Below are 23,914 nucleotides of genomic sequence, written 5' to 3'. Positions count from 1 at the left end.
CATCAATAATTACCTAAAAAATTTAAGTCATTTTAGGTTATTATCATTAACAATGTGTTAAATAATATATTGGAACAATGAATTTAAAAATAACTTTTGTATTCTAGTACAATTCAATATTAATGATTTCAAACTTTGTAACTATCTTTCTGTAGGCAATAACCAAAGATCAGATGATAATAAGCAATTGTTATTTGAATTTGTCGCGTTGAATAAATTTACATTTTTGATTTCTTAGGAAAAGTATCTGCTAGTGGGCAATAAGATCCTTAAAGCGTTTCAAGTCAATTATATGGTACGTGAAATTAAAAAAAAAAACAATATTAAAAACGTGTATAAATTCTAAATTTGTTTATTTAATTATTTTAGTTTAGGTTTGAATGTTGCGTTTGTTTGTTTTGTTATTGTTATTTGAATTTATCGCGTTGAATAAATTTACATTTTTGATTTGTTAGGAAAAGTATCTGCTAGTGGGTAATAACATTAATAAAGTATTCCAGGTCACTTATATGGCACATGAAATTAAAAACAACAATATTAAAAATGTGTACAAATTCCAAATTTATTAATTTAATTATTTTAGTTTAGGTTTCAATGTTGCGTTTGTTTTAAAAGCAAACCGTATCACAGTTTAAATATACATTTAGAATTGAAATTTAGTAATAAAACTACATCTCAATCAATTATTTGTGATTAATAGCGTATACATTTCATTGAAGGCGAGAAATATAAATTTAAAATTACAGTTATGCCGCACAGGAAATGTTGTTGAGATAATGTATGTCGCTTCGGAAAAAGGAAGATGTATTTAAAAAATCATAGCGCGTATCGGGGTTTTAATTACTTTTTCTATAAATTCAATTTGCGTTTGTAGTTCCTGATGAGAGTGCTGATTGGCAATCGCACAGGCAGTGCGGGTTGTACCTCCCTACTTATTTCTAATGCGACGCGGTGGGATAGGAATTATGGATTAGATACTTTTTTAAGCTATTTAGCTTCTATCGCGGGCCTTGAGCGCGGCGACTGAATCAAGAAATTCCGTAACGAAAATAACCGGACACCCCCACTACGCCTACTATGTAGTTCGCGTTCAACACATTCACACGTTACGCTGGTGTAGTGTTTGTGAATAAGCGCGCGGCGTGACGTCGCACTGCATGAGCACCATGAAAAGACTGCCCATCTCTCTCTCACGAGGTCTAGCTTATGAGTGTGAAGGGGTCACTTAATTTTTGCTTTTGTTAATGTTTATGGTGCGTGGTCTTTTTTTTTTTTTTTTTTTATTGCTTATATGGGTGGAAGAGCTCACAGCCCACCTGGTGTTAAGTGGTTATTGGAGCTCATGGACATCTACAACGCAAATGCAGCCCCCCACCTTGAGATATGAATTCTGAGGTCTCAGTATAGTTTCAACGGCTGCCCCACCATTCAAACCGAAACGCATTATTGCTTCACGGCAGAAATAGGCGGGGTGGTGGTATCTACCCGTGCGGACTCACAAGAGGTCCCACCACCAGTAAGATACTTACATTATCTTGGTAACCATAGCCCTGGTAATGACAAAAATAGATAAAAAATGCAACACTGGACATATGTGTATGTAGAGCACTCTGAATCTAAACCAACTTTTAGGTTAAGTTTTGACATTCATTTTTATTTTTTGTTTTATTAAATTATAAATTGTTATTATTTTATTCTGAAATTGCAGTTATTGTTTTTTATTTAATTTTGGTATTTTATGTGAGATGTTATTGTTAATGAATGTAATATGGATGCCAAATCTGGAGTAGATGAAATAAATAAATAAATTCGAAAAAAATATTCAAACATAACTCTGCTACAGTTCTTTAATAGTACAGACTGATGATAATATTATGTTAAGAATATATCATGAAGATAGAGGTTTGGGATATCCGCCTACAGTTTTTACCTGCGGATGTAGCTGTTTTTGATAAGAGCACAAAGGCAGGGCTGTCTAAAAATTCTTATTAATAAAGTGTATATCTCACCGGAGGCATTAAGGGCGTCACACACGGCGAAGATATCTACTGTAATATTTTATCTGAACATACAATATCGCTTTACATTTCGTATTTTTTTTAAATTTATATTGCTTAGATGGGTGGGCGAGCTCCCAGCCCACCTGGTGTTAAGTTGTTACTGCAGCCCATAGACATCTAGAACGCAAATGTGCCACCCACCTTGGGATATAAGTTCTAAGGTCTTAGTATAGTTACAACGGCTGCCCCACCCTTCAAACCGAAATGTATTACTGCTTCACGGCATAAATAGGCAGGGTGGTGGTACCTACCTGTGCGGACTCACAAGAGGTCCTACCACCAGGAACTATCAAATATATATTATTATTATTAACGATGTATGATAGCTCATGATAGCTCAGCTCGAAAGACTTCTCGTCACCGGCAAAGTGAAGGAAAGATGCCTAGGGGGCGTAGTCCCATGCGCTGGTCCGATCAGACTAAGACGACTTTGGAATCCAGCATCAATGTCGCTATCCACTGCGCGGAGGACAGGAGTGAATGGAGGAACATCCTAACAAAAGTGCTCAGTAAAGGTCACGACCCTCAGAACTGAGGAATACGACGCACGGAGGAGGATAGCTCATACAAAATGTATAGCGAGAGATATTGTATGTTAAGATAAAATATATTATTATAGTATCTTCCCCGTGTGTGACGCCCTTTAAAGGCGCGGCTTGGCTTTAGTCTAGTACAGAAAATCTCTGAGGGCCAATTTATTCGTGACTTTCTTTATCCAGCTTGTCAAGATTAATTTCTTTGTGTCTTTTTACATAATTATTTAATCTACATGAGCTTTAGAAGTCGGTTTAAAGGGTGGGGCATTTACTATACGATACGGTTGAGACTTTAGCCTCATATATCACTGTGTGAGGTCAATGGGCTCTTGTAGTAACAGTGGATGGATCGTGAGTCATGCACCCGTCTTGTGCCATAGAAAAAATTGGCCTCTTAATAAAGATTTTTAATTAAAATTTAGCTAAAGTCTGCTGGGACAACTATGGTGGTACGAAGTCTTGAGGGCCAAATTTGTATGGAGTTGGAACAGATTCACTTCGTTTACCGCTAGTTAAAAAGCTCGCACTAAGCACAAAGTAGATTAGGGAACTTATGAAATATGAAAGTCCTAGTAAGAACCCGGTCAATGATAGTATGTCGAACGTGTTCCCCGAGGAACCCTAAATATTTCTCGAATTAATATACAGAATAATTTTAATAAAATGTCAAAGAGAACCATGAAAATTAGTTTGGTCGTCAAAATGCATAAATACACAGACTTGGACTGATTTTTTAAAACAACCTTTATTTTAAAATCAAAGAGACACATTAAAATTTTATTTATTTATATGGATCGTGTAGATACTCGTAGAAGCAAGTTTGAAATCTGTTAATGGTATTTTTAGGCAAATTGTTAACAATCTTATGTTGAAATCTGTGTTCTTTAATAATGTAGCTGGATCGATAAATTTCATTGTTTTATAGAACGAGTCTCCTGATTGCTTCTGTGCGCGGTTGGTGTAATCTTGGTTCTCTTGTTTCCAGGTGTGTGTGACAATGTGTGTGCGGTGAGTGGGAGCAGGGCGCGATGTGGCGCGTCGTGTTGCTGGCGATGGTCGCGGCGGTGGCAAGCGAGCACGTGCGCGAGTTCGCCGTGCGAGAGAACGCACGTGCCGACACCCTCGTGGGCCACCTCGGCGACGAGCTGCCCGACGCGGCGCCGCCCTACACCATCGTCCCCGTACCCGGCAGCGCCGTCAATGACGACTTACGCGTAGATCCCCATACGGGCGAAATTCGCACCCGAGCCCCCCTTGACCGCGAGCACCGGGACCATTACGCGCTCGTCGCCATCCCCGCCTCTGGAGACAACATCAGAGTTGTCGTCCGCGTCCTCGACGAGAACGACAACGCTCCCGTCTTCCCTGCAGCCGTAATGAACGTTGAGTTCTCAGAGAACACTCCCAGGGACGTGAAAAGGAAACTTAATCCGGCCAGGGATCAAGATTTAGGGACTTTCAACACGCAACGGTACAATATAGTGTCTGGAAATACAGATAACGCGTTTAGGCTGTCTTCGCACAGGGAACGAGACGGCGTGCTGTATTTAGATTTGCAAATCAACGGATTTCTCGATAGGGAAACGACCGATCATTATCAGTTAGTTATAGAGGCGTTGGACGGTGGCACCCCACCGCTGCGGGGCACAATGACAGTGAACATTACGATATTGGACGTGAACGATAATCCCCCGGTGTTCGCTGAGAGTGTTTACTCGGCTACCATACCGGAAAACGCGACAGTCGGGACCGCGGTGCTTAAAGTGTCCGCCACCGATTCTGACGCAGGCGATAACGGTCTCATCGAGTACTCAATAAACAGGCGACAGAGTGATAAAGAGAACAATTTTAAAATCGATCCGGAAACAGGCGAGATCACTGTAAACAAGGCACTGGATTTTGAGACCAAAGATCTGCACGAATTGGTGGTGGTCGCCAGAGACAAAGGCCTCCAGCCATTAGAGACCACCGCGTTTGTTTCCATAAGAGTGACGGACGTGAACGATAATCAGCCTACTATAGACGTGATATTCTTAAGTGACGACGCCACTCCGAAAATATCAGAGTCCGCCCAATTAGATGAGTTCGTCGCGAGGATATCCGTCCACGATCCCGACTCTAAGACAGAATATTCGAACGTGAATGTGACTTTGAGTGGAGGTGACGGTCACTTTGATTTGCGTACGCACGATAACATAATCTATTTGGTCGTGGTCGCGCTACCATTGGATCGCGAATCTCGATCCTCCTACACACTGAACGTTGTCGCGACGGACAAAGGTTCGCCTCCGCTGCACGCGTCTCGGATAATCTCGCTTCGAGTGACGGATGTGAACGATAATGCGCCCGCTTTTGTTGAATCCGAATACAAAGCGAGCGTCCCGGAAGCCGCCGCTCCGGGTACGCCGGTGGTTCAAGTGTCCGCTTCTGATGCCGACGAAGGCGAAAACTCGGAGATTAGGTACAGTTTGTTGGCGACACCCCAATCGGATTGGTTTTCGATTGACGAGCGCTCAGGGTTGGTCACGACTCGGTCACGAGTCGATTGCGAGACGAACCCGATGCCTCGTTTGACGGTGGTGGCGAGGGACCGCGGCAACCCTCCGCTGTCTTCGACCGCAACGCTGCTCATCACCGTCCTGGATGTGAACGACAACGAGCCGATCTTCGACCAGTCATTCTACAACGTCACCGTGCCAGAGAGCGAAGCTGTGGGCAGCTGCATATTAAAGGTACTATTTTTATGTTCTTATGCTTTTTTTGACGTGACAACGTCTTATAATTCGATGGAACCGGCTGCACGCACGAAAAAACTTGACTCTTGCGGCGTTACCTCGCTCTGAGGCGTTTTTTTCTCCATTTAAGGCTTGAAGTGTAAGCGAGAGCGCGCAACGAGCTACAAAGAGGAACAATCGGCCTCCGCGTTAAACCTTGTCTCCGCGAAAAAAACTAATTTAAAAAAAAAAATGAAACCATTCCATCAGTATTTTCTTATGACGTTGTCACGTTTAACTATCGTCAGTAAGCCGACTTTACAGACAACCTATTTTTTTATGCTGGATGCAGGCGGACCGGTCTTTGTGGCGAGGCTTGGGAGTGGCCTATATCCAGCAGTGGACGTCGGTGGGCTGAGAAAAAAAGCTTTTTCTATGGATGCACGTTATAGATCATGGTTTTACAAAATTTATAAACGCCATTATGATTACGGGTCTAATTGAATCACACGACACGGCACTCTTCAAATTACACATGTACAAAAAAAAAAAAACTTTAATTAAAATTTAAACTGCATTCATAAAGATGTGCCTTCGTGAAAACACCAATTAGTCAAAGGACAGATCAATTTCGCTTATCTCACCGTCTGACGAAATTGTTACAACCTTCGTTAAATTGTTGAAACCTTCGACTCGGTCATTCTCCCGAGGAGCACGTTTCTTTTCAACTTGGCAGCTTAATTTTTAATATATTATATTCTCTCGTAAGTGAAGTACATAAATCTATTTGGTTGATGCAAGTTTGGGCGTGGGGCGAGCCGCATCGCAAATTGCGATCTAAATTGAAAATTAAACAGTGCGTCCCCAGCGCCGCTCCGGCCCCAGGCCTCGAGTGTTACGGCTACGCTATGTGCGAACTATGGGTCGGTATTTAAAAATAAAACGAGCCGGGGAATGAAGTTTAATTAAAAAAATGTAATGTAATCGAAGTTTGCCTTGCACACGTCCTCAAGATTATATTGAATCTGTATATTAATACGTGAAGCAAAAACTTTGTATCCCTTTTTACGAAAATTGCGCGGACGGAAGAGTATGAAATTTCTCACACTTATAGAGAATATAGAAAAGAAATGCAGAATCTTAATAATTTTTTTATTTTATGCATAAAAAATACTATAAAATGAATAAAAAAACACACTACCATGTATTTGACACACACACGCATGCATACTATTTGTTTTTTGTCAAACTAATCTTATTACTTATAATCTGTGGTCAAATTGAGAGAGGATTAATTATTTTTTGCCTTTATTAATATTTGTCTAAAGTTTAGTCTTGACGAATCTGTGATTATAGAAGTTTAAGAGTTTTTGATAATAGAATCATAATAGAGCACAAACTTATAGTTTCAATTAATTATAGTCGAATTTCGAGTACTGAAGGGCCACTAGTAATTGTAAATAGACATGCTTTAAAAAAAACCGAATTTAAATAGAAACAAAAAGATATTCCAAAACAAATAAATATACACTAAAAACAATAATCATCAAAATCGGTTGGCGTGATATTGAGTTATTCTGTTATTCATCTATTTGTCGCGTACGTACTTAATGCAATTTTAAGACTTATATGGTTTTCTCATGAATACCATTATCAGATCTGGACTAAATGGGACCACACGGGAAGCGTTAGCTTTCTAATAAAAAAAGAATCATCAAAATCGATTTACCCAGGCAAAAGCTATGAGGTAACAAACAATAAAATAAAAAAACATACAGTCTAATTGAGAACCTCCTCCTTTTTTGAAGTCGGCTAAAACTTCTAATTACCTAGCGCTAGTACTATTAATGTGCTTCAATAAAATTGTTGTGTTCTCTATAATGTTCTGTATAACTAATATAATGTGGTTTAATACGATATTTAGATCATCTAAATTAATATTACACCTAAATCGATTTGTCAATACAATGACATAAACGTACTCATGTACGCAACCAGACTTTTAATAATAATTGTTATAATATTTATATATATATCGTATATATAACGATATAAACGATTTATAACGATTCAGTATTGTGGCCAAAGAGATCCAGGGTTGGCTATAAGTGGACGGTAATGTGGGAAGTGGGCGTTCTAAAATACTTGGAGGGATAGTGTTAAGAGGATATTTGAGAGGAGGGTGCGAGTGCAGCGAAGACGTATGATAATCCTCAATGGGATAAAAGGACATGTTGCGCCAATCTCACTCAGCAGGATGAGGACAAGAAGAAAAATATCGACTCAATATTCAGTTATTATATAAATATTCGTATTTTGTAGATTTTATAAACATTTCTTAATCTTTTAATAATACCTTAGTAAAAAAAAAGGATTATTAAAATTAAATGATTAAAATAGTAATGCAAATTTACGTATTCCATGCAACTAACAAATAAAGACATCACCGCAAATTCTAAGCTAAGAACATTTCAATAATAAGTCAAACATATTCAACTTAACATATACGGGGCTGTACTTAAACTTTAAGCTCGACATTTACAGAATGTTTCAATCGGTTAGACGACGTACACAAATCCATAATAGCGGCAATAGAAACAATTCAATTGTTCTGATTTTTCGTCACCTGCTGCCGGCGCTGTGTCACGATCTCACGACTAAAGCAGGGCCGGACTTACAACTCACGGGGCCCCGACTTTCATGACTAACTTTTAAGAGCTCACATTCGAATAATATATAAAAGAGAAAAGATTTAATTATGTTATGTATCTCATGTCTTATGAGTATGTATCTATCTAGTTATGTATCTAGTTACTGGTGGTAGGACCTCTTGTGAGTCCGCACGGGTAGGTACCACATAGGTAGCAATGCGTTTCGGTTTGACCTTAGAACTTATATCTCGAGTTTTGGTGGCGCATTTACTTTGTAGGTGTCTATGGGCTCCAGTAACCACTTAACACCAGGTGGGCTGTGATGTCATCCATCCATCTAAGCAATAAAAAAAAGTTATGACTTTTTTTATTCCTACCTAAGCAGCTAACCTAGAGATTATGCCAGCGTAACCGGGCAAGTAGGTAAGCTCACAGGTCTCTAACTTAAGGACGGGTTTTGTCGATCGAGCTACCCTGCCAGGTTAATCGTTTAATTAAATGCAAACATGATTCATATTATTGAAAATGTTGATAAATTTCTATCAGATAGAGACACGTTTTAAACTCTAAATACTTGGCTTCTAACTTTACGACTCGTGGATATCATTGTGTTATTGTTTTCTAATGCATTATAATCATCGAAATAAATAGAACGTTTTGCGTCTTAAAATTCAAACTAACCCATCTTTTATACATGTCCGCTTACGTCGATTATTTCGCATCAGTTTAATGTCAAATACGTAACATTAGAAGCTAATGATCCGCCACACTGAATATTTAAATTTTAAAATTTGTCATTCGCACCCCGATTAAGTATTCTGAATGCGTCCACCGTACATTCGTAATTTGGCTATGTTCGCATGGTCCCATGTGCAGAGGCTTTTAACAGAGGTTAAGTACCGCTATTAAACGTTCACAAAAAGCCAGTTTTGAAACAACACAGAGCAGAGACTACGGCGGCATATACTTTATTGCCGATCGTGAATAGAAACAATATACATATATAAATACAAAATAATAAATTCCAGGTGTATATAATGTTAGACAGGCAACAGGGATATTTATCCTAGAGGTGGCAAGCTTGAGAGTGGTAATATAAATAAAGCTTTGAAGAACTTAATTTAGCATATAAATATAAAATAAATGCTTGATCGGGAGGACGCTTTTGATGAGCTAAAGCTTGATGCGTTTAGTTATTGGAGGTTCCGGCTAATCGCCTTCTATCTTCTTGGCTATCAACTCCTTGGTATCATTGTTTTCATTGTATTATCATGCAATTTTATTAATTTTTTTTTATGAAGCTTCATGTTGAAAGCGTGTTAAAAAAATAACTATACGTTATATTTACACTGACAACGTTTTGATTTTTAGAAGTTTTTTATTACGTGAATGAGACAAACTAAGATTTCGTATATAATAATTTAAATTGTTATTTTTTCTTTTATTTTTGATTAGTATATAAATGAATATTGAAATTAATAATATAGTACTTTTCGAGTACGTGCGATTATTGAAACTGTCAAAGAGCTAGTAGAGTTTTTCGAAACTATAAATTGAGGTCAAAACCTGCTTCGATACATACTGTTATTCCTAATATATTAATACGTGAAGCAAAAACTTTGTATCCCTTTTTACGAAAATTGCGCGGACGGAGGAGTATGAAATTTTCCACACTTATAGAGAATATAGAGAAGAAGTGCACAATGCTAATATTTTTTTTAAATAATGCATAAACATTAAATCAATAAAGAAAACATTACACACACTACATACCATGTATTTGACACACACACGCATGCATACTATTTATTGTCAAACTTTTGTTCTTGAAGTCTGTTGTCAAATTGAGAATAGATTAAATATTGTTTGTCTTTGTTAATATTTTTTATAGTGTAGTCTTGGCGAAATTTGTGATTATAGAAGTATAAAATACAATCATAATAGTGTACAAACTTACAATTCCAATTAGTTATAGTCGAATTTCGACTACTGCGGGACCTCTAGTTCCTAATAAAGACGAAATGTGTTGAGCATGCTCGCAAGTGAAATAGCGTGAGTGCCATATTTAAATGTCAACAGGCGACACTGTTAACGCTATAAATAATACATTTTTTTAAATAGCTGCTATAACGAACTGCTGTTTTAAATTATAAACGAACTGTCAAATAAATCAGTTAGGGTGTCAAATTTTAGCAGCCGCGTTAGATAATTCATTAAAACGAAAAATAACTTCAATCGTCCAGGTTAGCACACGTAATGCGATATCAACTCTGACTAACACGAACGTAAATTCATTTGAATATTAAACATAAAGACAATTAATGCAAGCGTTGTGTGTTACCTACATCATGTCGGACACGCTAAATGAAATATTAAAATCACATCGATAATTTCACAAATCATGTCCGTATTGATTCTATATTGGAAACGGGGTTCAATAAATCGGATGGATATACACCTAAATAGGTACTAAACAGCCCGGGGACAAGTCCGCTTATGGTCTGCGGTCACGCGAACTCGCTAATTATGTAACGGATCTAATTTACGAGACCGGACCGGCGTATGCTATTCGCTTAAAGATTCAAAAAAAAAGCATTGATTGTCTTTAGTTGAAAAAATATATTGACTTCGTCGTATCATATGTATCCATTTGCTTTTTCGTTATAAGAAAGCAATTAATCGTCGCCTCTTTTTTTTGTTAATCTGTTTTAGCATCTAGTTTTTATGATTTGTTTTTCTTATAATTAAAACGTTATAAGTGGTGACGGGATTGGTACTGAGCCTACAGTGGTTAATACCACCGTTTTTTTTATTTTTATTTGCTAGTGATGCATTGAAGTTCTAGATTAGGTAAGGTTACTTAATGGTGATAAGAGCCCTTGAGTTCGTACGGGTAGGTACCATCGCCTTGCCTGTTTCTGCCGTGAAGCAGTAATGCGTTTCGGTTTGAAGGGTGGAGCAGCTGTTGTAACTATACTGAGACCTTAGAACTTATTTCTCAAGGTGGGCGGCGCATTTACGTTGTAGATGTCTATGAGCTCCAGTAACCACATAACACCAGGTGGGCTGTGAGCTCGTCCATCCGTCTAAGCAATAAAAAAAAAGATAAGTACATACCATCTTTAAATCGGGCTCTTACTAACTGTAATCAGAGATCGGGACCTATTCACTGGTCAGAATTGGTATATTTGTTTAATATATACGTATTTGGTATTCAAGGTCTGGGCGTGCTTATTCTGATACAACGATAGCTTAAAGTCTTTGTTTAGTGCCAAACTGTGCACGTTTTGATCTTCCTCTCAACGTTCATATAGGTACTGTTGTCTAAGGTTAAACAAACAACACACCCATCAATTAATATGTCCATGATCGCATTTCACTTATTTTCTCTTTCGTTGCAATGAAAGTACTCGAACGCATAGATTTGCACGTGATTAACACGCGAACGAATGTAATCACAGCGTAACGCGTTATCTAACGTTGATTGTCTTAATAAGCTTATTGTAAATAAATAATGTTAACTTAAACGTTGCATGTAATATAGCAGCCATAAGGCTATTTAATTTATATCTGCTGTTTGTTCTATTTATCTGCTGGTTGTTTCTTTACGTAATATTTTTATTGTTCGTTGAAAATATCAGATGGACGGACGTATCGAGTGATTTTAATAATCGTCAATTTTTTTTTGCTTAGATGAGTGGACGAGCTCACAACCCACCTGGTGTTAAGTGGTTACTGGAGCCCATAGACGTCTACAACGTAAATGCGCCACCCATCTTGAGATGTAAGTTCTAAGATCTCACGTATAGTTACAACGGCTGCCCCACCCTTCAAACAGAAACGCATTACTGCTTTACGGTAGAAATAGGCAGGGTGGTGGTACATACCCGCGCGGACTCACAAGAGGTCCTACCACTAGTAAATTTGAGTAATTATTCAATTAAAACTACCCTATATTCCGAAATCGCCCTCCATAAGGCGGAATATTTTTTTGCTTTATTGTTGCTGTTTTGTTTTTGATTCGTTCTGTAATTAAATATCGGATTATATTACATTCTTGAGAACGATGATCGTTTAGTATTGAGTCTGGTTAATTCTCTTGGACCATATCCAGTCTGATCTAAATTACTCTAGATCAGGCAAAGGGATGGTGCAATGCCTACCAACTCTTTGTTAGGCATAAGAATATCACAGTTGCCGTGATATTCTTATGGCTAATAAAGATATGCTAGAAAATACAACAAAAATATGCGATGGTACTGAATGGGCCTGAAATTACTGTTTCTAACGAGGTAAAATATCTAGGTGTCACATCAGGCACTGACTTGGAAATCGCATCTGAATCATTTTCTAATTAAAGCCTTCTAGATACTATTCGGTTTATTTGGGAGTACTTGCGGTTCAATAAAGCTCTGTAAGCAAGGACCCAATGAAATTCGTTATTTAAATAGTCCGATACCGGAATTCATCAAAATACCTTCATCAAAAACACATTGATGAAACAGATTTATCGCTTTTAAATTCATTAAAGGTTTGTAACTTCATAAAGATCGTGTAAGTTCTTTGGCCTTCGTTAAAAAGAAACAAAATTTTGCCATACCAGCGATCACGACTTGACGGCACATCTTACAACGATAGGTTTTGATTTTTTTTTTTTTATTAGTGTCTGAACAAGTTCGCTGAGTATCTGGTTAAATGACTGCGTGGTTAGACGAGGACCCATAGACATCGCCATGTGAATGCCACCACATACACTAATTCTCAATTGGATAGTACAACAGATGATGCAACCCTTCAAGCCGTATTGTACGACGACCTGTGCCGCCTTACTATACGCTCTATCAGTAATAATTATACAAATTATATTTATTCTTCGGTTCATTTTGCAAATACATCGGGCTCTATGAGAGATTTTCGGTATGTAATAATTTTGATTTACATTCGATCACTATTACATAATATACATCTACAATTAATTGTTCATTGATGATGACAATGTGCAGAGCAAGTTGACGGTTCATACAAAGTTGGGACAACCTGTTGTATTTTTGTCAAAATAATTTGTTTTCTTCTTGGTTATGTTACGCATTAAAAGTCCTGTTTCAATCTGCGTTGAACGTATTATTTTGTTCTATGAAAATCTTAAAGTATTGATACTAATAATTTATCTCGACGAGTTGTATGCTCATTTGCACCCACTTTATAGAGCGTTCGTTCCTAGCTATTTCTGTTCAAGTACATTTTAAACTCGGTCGGTTGATACGGAGCAAAAAGATTGCATTACCAGATGCATTCCCACAGTTGCTTCACATATATTTGTTTTTTTTGTGGAGGCCTAGGGATGCTAGAATCGACTGTATGAACTTAATAGAGTAATTGCAGTTTTAGTAGTTATCTGTACATTTTTATGAAGCCGTTTCCTTGTAATCTTCTGTACCTTTTATAAACGTATTTATTGAGCGTGTGCTAATGACGATATTTAAATTTAATCCCTTAGCAATATTTCGGAACGGCAAGCGTCACGGGTTGACTATTCTAGTAATTATAGATATAGATAATTATATCGAATAAACAATTATAATACAAGTATAATCTATGTTAAAAGTAATAAAAGACCATTTTAGAGGGACTTTTTGGCGGGAACGCGAGGAGTGAAGTTGTGTGATTTGTTTTATTTTGTCTATTTAGTGTTTCTTCAGGTTTAAATGTGTAAGAACGGTGGTTTATTAACTGTTTACTATCTGTAAAGCGCACAAAAGTTGGGAAAATGAAACAAAGCCGCTGAACGTCACTTCTCGAGATCCTCCAAAAAGTCCAATGTAAAAGTCTCAGTAAATGACCACCGTTTTACTGAGATTATATTTCATCCCAAATCATTTCATTTGATTTCATCCCAGTTGATTAATGTCTCAAATTAATAATCTTCATTTAATTTCATTTCATCATTTTTCATAAAAATAAGAATAGTATAAATCAAAATAAGACATGACTTAAAGGTCTTGTTAGCAGGTCATAAAATCCCCTAAAAAAAAAAATACCATTTTAGATTGGGCAAATAAAAGAAAAATACACAAATATGGACCATTAAATACATTACGAACCTTGAAAACTGTCAGAGTACGAAAGCCATCATCTAAGACAATAAAATTGCGTTTACGAAGGAAACCTTTTTATACATTTATAAAGTTTAATTAATGTTTAACATTGGAATTTAACACCTTTTTCGTTGTGACCGTCTGACTATATAAGTATAAACGTAATTGGTATTTTTTGGTATGCAAATTATGGTTTTTAAGCTTTAATTACGGACAAGTTTAATATATATTTTACTGTCCATTCATTTCCTGTGTTCAAAAGTCACTTTACTTAATGTACAGCTTTGATTTACTAGTATTGTGATAGTAAATCACAATTAAAGCTTAATCACACGATTTATAAGTGAAGTGAGAAAAAGATATGGGAAAAGCTATTTTAGAAATAACTCGATCATGCGTTTCCATTTTAACTATTTTTGAAGTTATACTTCTTTAGGCGCGTTATGAAAAATTAATGAGAGTGAAATTTTACGATGCGCGCGCACCGTGACACAAAATTAACAGAAATGAAGTTGCCCACTAAATCGCTGGCGAGTCTGAATATAGCCGCAGGTGAACTTTCGCGCATGTACACTCGTAAAAAAAGTGTTATTAGCATTCATTTTTTAGTAATATAAATGACAAAATTATTATTTAATATAATTCATACTAAATATTATTAAATTATTAACGTTAAATATTTATTATTTATTATTTAATATTTACAAAAAAATTAAATAAATTTAATAAAAATAAAGTATAACTTCTTACGCGCGTACATAAGTACACGCACCATTTTTTTTTTGTATGAAATTGTCGAATTAATTTCGTTCTCGGTGTAACATATATTTATTTTTATTTTTATTATTGTTAACAAAGAAGTAGAAACACAATCATCATTTGCATCAGTGCTTGAACTAGGTGATATAATACCTGTATCTCAAGCAGCAGTGCTCCTAGTACAAAGAATACAACTGCTTTACTTCAGATACACAAAAATACATACATAATTACTAGACAAAAATCAAATTGATATTCATGGATTGCTTAAAAGTAACCATAATATGTAAAGCTTAAAATATTATAATTAACAAAACAAACAAATTAATTAATAATAAATTTTTTTGAAAGGGATTTTATGACCTGGTAACTAAGCCTTTTAATTCGTCTTATTTTAATTTGAATGATAACTTTTTTATATGAAAAATGATACATATTATGAAATGAAAACGAAATGAAATGAATTGAAAGGAGATGAGATGATATGGGATGAAATATAATCTTAGTAAAATGGTAGCCATTTACTAAGACTTTTTCAGTAGACTTTTTGGAGAATACCGAGAAGCTACATTCAGCGACTTTGTTCCATTTTCCCACATTTGTGCACTTTCACAGATATAAAACAGTTAATAAACCACCGTTATTACACATTTAAATCTGAAGAAATACTAGATAGACAAAAGAAAATAAATCCCACAACTTCACTCCTCGCGTTCCCGCAAAAATGTCCAATTAATAATAATTTTTTAAGGGATTTTATGACCTGGTAACTGAGACCTTTAAATCATGTCTTATTTTAATTTAAATTCATATTTTTATGAAAAATTATATTATAGAGTGAAATGAAATGAAATGAGATGATATGGGACGAAATATAATCTCAGTAAAATGGTGGTCATTTACTAAGATTTTTTCAGTGGACTTTTTGGAGGATCCCGAGTTACGTCCAGCGGCTTTGTTTCATTTTCCCACATTTGTGCACTTTCACAGATACTAAGCAGTTAATAAACCACCGTTATTACACATTTAAACCTGAAGAAACACTAAATAGACAAAATAAAACAAATCCCACAACTTTACTCCTCGCGTTCCCGCCAAAAAGTTCCAATTAATAATAATGACACTGAACCGATACAGATTAATTAGTCGTTGTCCATAAACAACATTATCGAATAACCGGCTACCGTAATCTACGTTTAGAGATGGGAATTATTAATGCAAGTGCGTTGGTACTATAGTAGCAGCCCTATAAATCTAAAGTCGGAACGCATCATTTACGTGGGTACGCACGTGGCGCGCCTCGACTCGCTGTCAGCGGTCCGCGGCGATGGCGGGAAAGTCGACCGCCATCATGAAAAAAAAGTTGTTCTACTGGTAACTAGTCTTAGGTTCTGTTGTAAAACATTTTATTCTAGATTGTTCTTTTTTTCGAAATTTTCGGCATACTAATTTTGTTTTAGTTTAGTTGTTAATTTTTTAATTTTGTTTTTAAACAGTGATTAGGTTCACTTGAAAATTCCTTTTTTTTTGTAAATTAAAAATGACAGTAAAATGTTTATCTGAATTTAAAATTAAGTCTATCATATTGACATACTATTCATCCGCTATCAAAACTGCCTACATGCTAATTAAAACTAAATTTACGAATTCGTCACAGATAATGAAACATTTAAAAAATTTATTGCAGAACGAAAACTCAATGCAACTGAAATTAAACTTTTAAGAGTTTATCTCTGTGTATGACGGGGTGTTACGCGCCGATCGACTTAATGCGATTCTTTTAGTTTAATAATACAAGCTATTCTGTATCGCAATATCATGGCCGTAAGGTGTAAAATAAATAGTTTCGTTATTAAAAGTCAATTTTTATTGCAAGTTGGCTAGATTTTATACAAGATGAGATGCAACGCTGTTAGGTCGTTGGCAGCGCTCAGTTATTTGTGATTATAAGCTATGTGCGTAATTTGTGATATGTTCACGAGTGCTCATGCTTAGTAGCTTAGCTTTGGGCGATGGTTGCCCATACATTTTTTTACAAGTGGTAGTCGTTTATTGAAGTGTGGCTGTTGGCCTTTTAAAGGAATCCGTTTGCCTGTGTGATCTGACAAAAAAAAGATTAACAGAGAGTTGCGTTGGAATCGATATTTTGCCTCGATTTGCATATTTTATCGGTTTTTGTTATACGTAATTACCCTATAATGTCTGCGCTTGATCGGAGTAGTTACTGTTAATGTATTTTAATTGGATATTGAATATGAAGTGTGTGCAATTACTTTTATAGAATGTAAAATTTTCGTAAAATGGCAAAGGTTCTTGTTGCCGACTGGATTGTTTTTTCAGCTAGTTTTATGAATAAACATTGTATATCCAAGAAAAAGAGGTTAAATTTCTTTACATATTATCAATATTAAATATCAGATATTTTCAATTGAAATATTAATTTTAATTATGCTGCTTTTTATTATATTTATTATTTACCATTATAATAGCTCTTATGTCGAATAAACAAACATAATTATAATCATTCCGATGAGCACAATAAAATCAAGCTAGCATGTAAAAATTAATAACTTACGAAGAAAAAGAAAAGAAGAAAACTATTAATTAACTATAAATTTTGTTATAATATATTAAAAATAATAATAAAGTTTCCGCAGGCAGGCACGCCGCTGCGAGGTTAAATTAACGTCCTTAAATACCATGCAAGTTAATTACAATGCTAAAAATGTATTGTTGCTTACGACCTGTCTTTTCTGGACACGTTCTAGGTACAGAAGAAAAATAATTGAATAGTCGTTCAGACGAAAGACATGAAAGAGTTTTATATTTTGTTTGGGAAGGATTACTAATGATCCTAAGGGCTTTCCTGTGTTCCCAGGATAAATGGAGATGAAGTCTTGTAACTTAGATTACCTTCTAATTTTATAATGGCACGTCTCTTTTAGACAAAGCCTATAGTTTCTCGCCGGATTTTCTCAGTGGGTCGCAATTCCGATCCGGTAATAGATTCAGCGAAGCACTGCTCTAGCTAGGTCTAGTGTCAGAAATTCTCTCAGGTTGAGCCCGTGAGCTCACCTGCCGATTCGCGTGTAGTTGAAATAATCCTTTAGATTCCCAATGATTAGATAGGGAAAAAAGTAATCAGTCAATCTGCCGTAGAAAGACTAGTCCTTCGATTGATAATCGAGAATAAGAACTATCGAAGGATTAAGCTACAATTTTTTTTTATTTTTTTTTATTGCTTAGCTGTGTGGACGAGCTCACAGCCCACCTGATGTTGAGTGGTTACTGGAGCCCATAGACATCTACAACGTAAATGCGCCACACACCTTGAGATATAGTTCTAAGGTCTCAGTATAGTCACAACGGCTGCCCCACCCTTCAAACCGAAACGCATTACTGCTTCACGGCAGAAATAGGCGGGGCGGTGGTACCTACCCGTGCGGACTCACAAGAGGCCCTACCACCAGTAATTACGCAAATTATAATTTTGGGGGTTTCATTTTTATTACACGATGTTATTCCTTCACCGTGGAAGTCAATCGTGAACATTTGTGGAGTACGTATTTCATTAGAAAAAATGCGTTAATTGCTTTTTTCTTCAGTGGACGCGAGGATGTTGGGTAGTGAATACTATTATCATTAATAGCCGCATACCCCTTTTTATTATGCGTGCCACTGGGAATATTCGAAGATATATAAAGTAATTAAAGATATATAGATTATATAGATATAAAAAATTAAGGGGATTTTTTGCTAAATACGAAGGTTTCTATTGACGAATTTGTAGCTGCGTTGTCAGTAGCCCGATATATGCGGAGCCCTGCTATTATATCGATGTTTGGTTTATTGACCTAATTTCTTAAGGTAAGTGGCGATAATGTCAATAGGGTCCGGTTTTCACTTGACCCCAGGTGATGATTTCGTTCATCTATCTTCTTCTTATTCTCAGGAGTGGTCGTGGTTATATACGCCTTATTGCTTGGTTGCGGCTTTTGAGAAAATGGACTGCTCACCGCACCAATGTATCCATCCTCAAAGAGCTCCAAATCAAACAAAGGCTTTCGTCGATTGTGCAATTGCGAAGCCTTAATATGTTTGGACATATCATTCGTAATGAAAGCTCATTGGAACGTTTAGTGGTTCAAGGAAGAGTAGACGGTCAACGCTCTCGCGGCCGATCATCCACAAGGTGGACAGACTTGGTTAAGTCATCTACTAAGTGTTCATCCATCTACGCAGAGATAAATTGTAGATACAAAAGACAGAGGTCGTAACTGACTCACGATTTTAAATTTCTTTACAGAAGCGACGATTACCGTTCGTTACGTGTGTGTAATTTATACTGTATTGACCTTTAAGTGTACCGAATATTAAATCTGAATTATTTTGCCGTTTACGTCGAACCGAAGGGCCGTAGTTTACGATAATGAGCGGTGAGAGTGCTGCAGAAATGTTTACTGAAAGTTTGTACGTCACGCACGGTCATCCGGCCCTAAATTAGGATTCACTGTGTTATGGGTACCTTTTTTCCCTGCTGATAGCCTTGAGAGGCTATTCTTCAGGCTACAGCTTCACCCTAACGTGTAGATGAGCTCGTCAAGCCCCTTGTCGCAAGCGACGGGTTCGTGAGGACGGTGACCGGTACTTGAGGTACCGAAAAGCCCCGTAAATGGATCGGCAGGATCCGTAATGGCTTGCTTAAGGTGACGTCGACTCTTTACCATTCAGTCCACAGATGATGGTATGATGGGTACCTAAGACTGACGTAGATACTACCTTTAAATATATAGATACATATATACATAATAGACATCCAGTAAATGAACCTGTTCATCACAAGAATGTTTGCCTGATGTGGGAATTGAACCTGCGACCCTCGGCGCAATAATCAGGAGTGCTCACTACTCACCACCAAGTCAACCTTCTTTATTACTTAGTTTCACTACTCAAAAAAAAATTGTTTCTAATTATTGCACCTCATTTTTTAAGAATTAAATTTAGAATTGTATTTCTAAACACGTAAACAAGACCATCAAACCGTCAAAGTCATTATCAGTGTTGCTATATAATGCGTTTACGTATTTCGAAGAAACTCATTATGTGCCGACGTCTTCTTTTAATAAAGCCGGTTGGCTTGCTGGTGGAAGAGGGTAGGAAATTACAGGGTTACCGTGTTCACCGGCTCGTAATGATGGATGCCGTGCGACGGACTGACCGCGCCTTTAATGAGATTGTGGCAACCCTGAGTAGCCATTTTGAATTATCTATTACATTATTTTTTTTTGTTTCATCTACGTCGCTGGAATTATTTACAATGTAGTTAAAAAGTGATGTTAAATTTTTAATTAAAAACGGTGTTACGGGTTGAGTAAATAATTTTTATAATCAGTTTTCTATGATAATTATAGTTTATTTCAGCCCCAAGAGAACATAGGAAAATATTTTTACTCAGCTTTTAGAATTTTTAAAGATACTAAGATACTGCATAAGTTTCAATTTTTTTTTAGGACATTAAGCAGCTTATCTTTAATTTAAATTTCCATATAAATGAATCAGTCGAAAATTTTATTATCTTACAGTGTGAGACAAGACAGAGTTACAGGGTCCACACTGCAGGAAAAACATTACGGGTACAATACAAACATTAGAACCAATTAATCAATGTCTATTGTTAAAGTTGACTACGCAGTTAGCCGACTTCTGGCTCTAATTCTACATTTGGTTACGTTGTTCAGTACCCTAGGACGTATTTCATTTTATTCCAACCATTAAAGCACTTTAACTTTTTATGTCTTCCTTCTGAGAAAGCGCGTCTTCGCGCGTCTGTCTTGTTTAGAAATTGCTTGAATACGTTCAACGTTATTACTTTAGAATGAAATTTGATGGATATTGGTGAGTTAATAGGTTTTCTGTATACTATACGATCTCTACAGCAGTTCCATTTTACGATATCGCTGTATCATCTCAAGCCCTATTCTGTGATGTAATTGTCAATCGTAAATTTGACATGATTAAAGAAATTCGTAACCTGAGTGGTAATCTGTCAATGCCCATAACGTCAACTGTCATTTGTGAAAAAAAACATAGATTATAGATAAAAAATCATAGATTATAACATAGACAGAAAACAAAAACATATTTAAACACATTATAGATACATTTTAATATTCAATCATATAGAATTTTGGATGTAGATCTATAAATGTGTTCTACAAGTGAACAACGAATTGTTTCCTCAATTACTTATCGTATTACGTTCGGTTTTACAGTTTCACTATATTATTCATGTAACATTTATGGGCAATAAAAGTTATAGATTCACGGAAAGCTCTAGACGAAAGCTAAGTCACCAATAACCTATTTCGATACCATTCCGCACACAACGAACAAATGTATAGGAATAAATTCTAATTTTCATACTACATTGTCGCTTGTTCAAGCGAATTTGAACACCTTCAAGCTTTACATTGGTTGTGCTCACAGAGAATAAGCGTTCATGTTCACTGTTCATGTCACTTATTTTTATTCTAATCTCACCTTAATTCTATGGCCAAAATGTAAATACCACCTCGAGAAGTGGAGTCAAAGCTGAAAATCGTACTGAACAGAACTAGACCTACCCGTGCAATGCGTGTTCTATTTGCTGCAGCAACACACAGGGTGACGGTGAAAAACAATTAAAACAAAACGAAACCTATAATAGTTACGTATCGCTTTTAACAACTGACCGAGAGATAGAAGTCTAGTTGTGTTACCATTCCAAACGAAATCAAATAAATAAAACTAAATCGCAAATTCCTTTTTGCTTTAAAAGAATTCAACAAATAAACCAGCGTATCGCACCTCTAATTTATCGATAGACCGAGCGCAGCACTAACTCAGCGGATATCCAGTATCGAGTCGATATTGTTTCGCTAAGCTTTATCACCAGGTACACAGACCCTGTAAGTTATGTTAGCGAGTTATCTGCACAGATAATGTCTAGGTCGGGGTTGCCAGTGCGTAGATAGCCCGGGAAGCAGATTTGGACTTACACGTGTTTATTGGATGGGCACGATTTGTAAACCAGATTTATCTAATGTGCATTGTCAGTTTTAAGTTCCGAACTTTTGCATCAAACTTGTTCTAGGGTTACAATGTTTTAAAAGAGCCATTTATGTTTTATTCACAACATAAATATACTCACATAGCAAACTGGACTAATTCATTTCATCATTTTTATATTGTTGTTTGGGATATTAGAACAAACTTTCAAGTTAATCATACGCCTTGAAGTCTTATCTGTAATAATGACGTTCAAACATTCCGTTACATTATATTATACAAAATTAAATACGAAGCTGATAAAATATGTTAAAAATTATGATTGTTACACTGTTTGATGGTGACGATTCTGAATGTCGTTGTTTGCAGCTTATGCAAACCTTATAATTATCGAAGTTCTTCTATTCTATATTTACTTTTACATAATTACTTTCCGAAACCAGAGGTCGTGCTTTTTTTTTAATGGTTTCAGGCATTGCGTATTGCCACAGGAAAAAGGTTGTCGAAAGTAGCCATTGAGATGTCACATCGACGTGACGTGTGATTCCGAATGTTAACGATTAGGTTAACATTCGCTGGTGGGCTGTAATGGCGTGAAGAGGCCAAGAGAGTACGTGCAGCAGAACTGGGCTGAAGAGAGGTGAAGTAAATTGGCTGGAACGGTCAAGGTTACCACGAAAGCCAGCTGTGAGGTGGCTCTTGTAGTTTGTGTTGAGCTATGAGAACTGACTTAGTTAATGACACACTTATCGTATAAATGTGAAGGCACTTGTTTAATTATGGATCACGTTTATAGTGACAGTGATAATGACATATACGAATGGTAGATCTTCCACTGAGCGGAGACATACTTAGCTCGGTAGTCCATCTTAAATATTATAAGCGATTCAAACTTTTTCCCAATTTCATCTATTTTATGATAAGTTATCGCCACATTCGAAGTGCTGATATTGACGATCCACGTTAAATTCGTTGCTACCTATTTGATTGATGATCCGAATAGGCAATTAACTAGCATTTTAAATCGCGTAAGTCGATTTATAAAAAAATATTTTTGACATTTACATAAAATCGGTTGTTCTGTAATATCAAAGCGGTGATTTGTTGATCCGAACATTTAAACTCATTATAAAATACGTAATTTTACAACATTAAATTTTAATCTATTTATTAATTCATTAATCAAAATTCGAATGCTATCGGGGATCAAAACTATTTTTTCTATGAAACAGGTTTTTTTTTGTATTAGCGAGTCACAATACAAACTCGAATAGCATTTTCCGAACAAGTTTGCCAAGCATTCCTCAGATACATAAGTGTTTAATCGATTCCAAACAATAAAATCGATAATTACGATCATCGTTCATTTACTTACTGTGAAACAGAAATCGATATCAATTGCTTACACGCTTCACTAAAGACGGCAGAGTTCGATTTCACACTCAACAGAAGAAAAAATAAAAATAAAGTTACCAGTTCATTGAACCCGTTAAACTTCCAACCGACAATTAAACCATAAATTTCGCATCGGTCCGACGCAACCAACAATCACACAGCAGATAAAGAAACAAAACGAATCGATTAAAAATAAAATAAAATAAAATTATAAAAGAATTCGACGTACGTAACTCGATTCTCAATCGTAACGTAACATAATCGGTAGGAAATTAGCGAACGCTTAGATTGTTTTTGATCATTCCGTTTATCGATTGAATACATATCGATGTAACGGGAGGCGTTTGTGTAACAAATAAAAATAAAGTAAAATCGATTTACGACTCTGCCGATGCGGTAACCGCTGGATTATGTTCCGCGTATCGCAATCAAAGGCTCCGTTAATGATTAATAAGAAAATTGCGTTGCGAAAGTGCGTTCCTAACTCAAATTGATATAAAATCGATGAATCTGAGGACTCGATAGCCGCCACGCAATTTCTTTTAAGCACTAGAATTTTTTAAATTCGTAACGAAAATGTGAATTTCAACGAACGAACAGACAATTGTGTTATTTTTTTAACGATTGAATAATTGACATAGTTCAGGTGATTTCGAT

General features: G+C 36.2%; 1 protein-coding gene across 1 annotated transcript in view; it reads left to right on the top strand.

The window, feature by feature from the left end:
- The window catches only part of ds (dachsous cadherin-related 1), a 339,468-nt gene that overhangs the window by 5,346 nt on the left and 310,208 nt on the right, over positions 1–23,914 (top strand). Inside the window, exon 2 of the mRNA XM_028174914.2 lies at positions 3,582–5,328. Within this exon, the coding sequence (XP_028030715.2) occupies positions 3,625–5,328 (1,704 nt within the window). The 5' untranslated portion in view covers positions 3,582–3,624. The remainder of the gene's footprint in view (positions 1–3,581; positions 5,329–23,914) is intronic.

Source organism: Bombyx mandarina, chromosome 12, assembly GCF_030267445.1.
Source record: "Bombyx mandarina strain Sakado chromosome 12, ASM3026744v2".
NCBI lineage: Eukaryota > Metazoa > Arthropoda > Insecta > Lepidoptera > Bombycidae > Bombyx > Bombyx mandarina.
The sequence above is the reverse complement of the archived record's forward strand: the minus strand, read 5'-3'. Positions and strand labels throughout refer to the sequence as shown.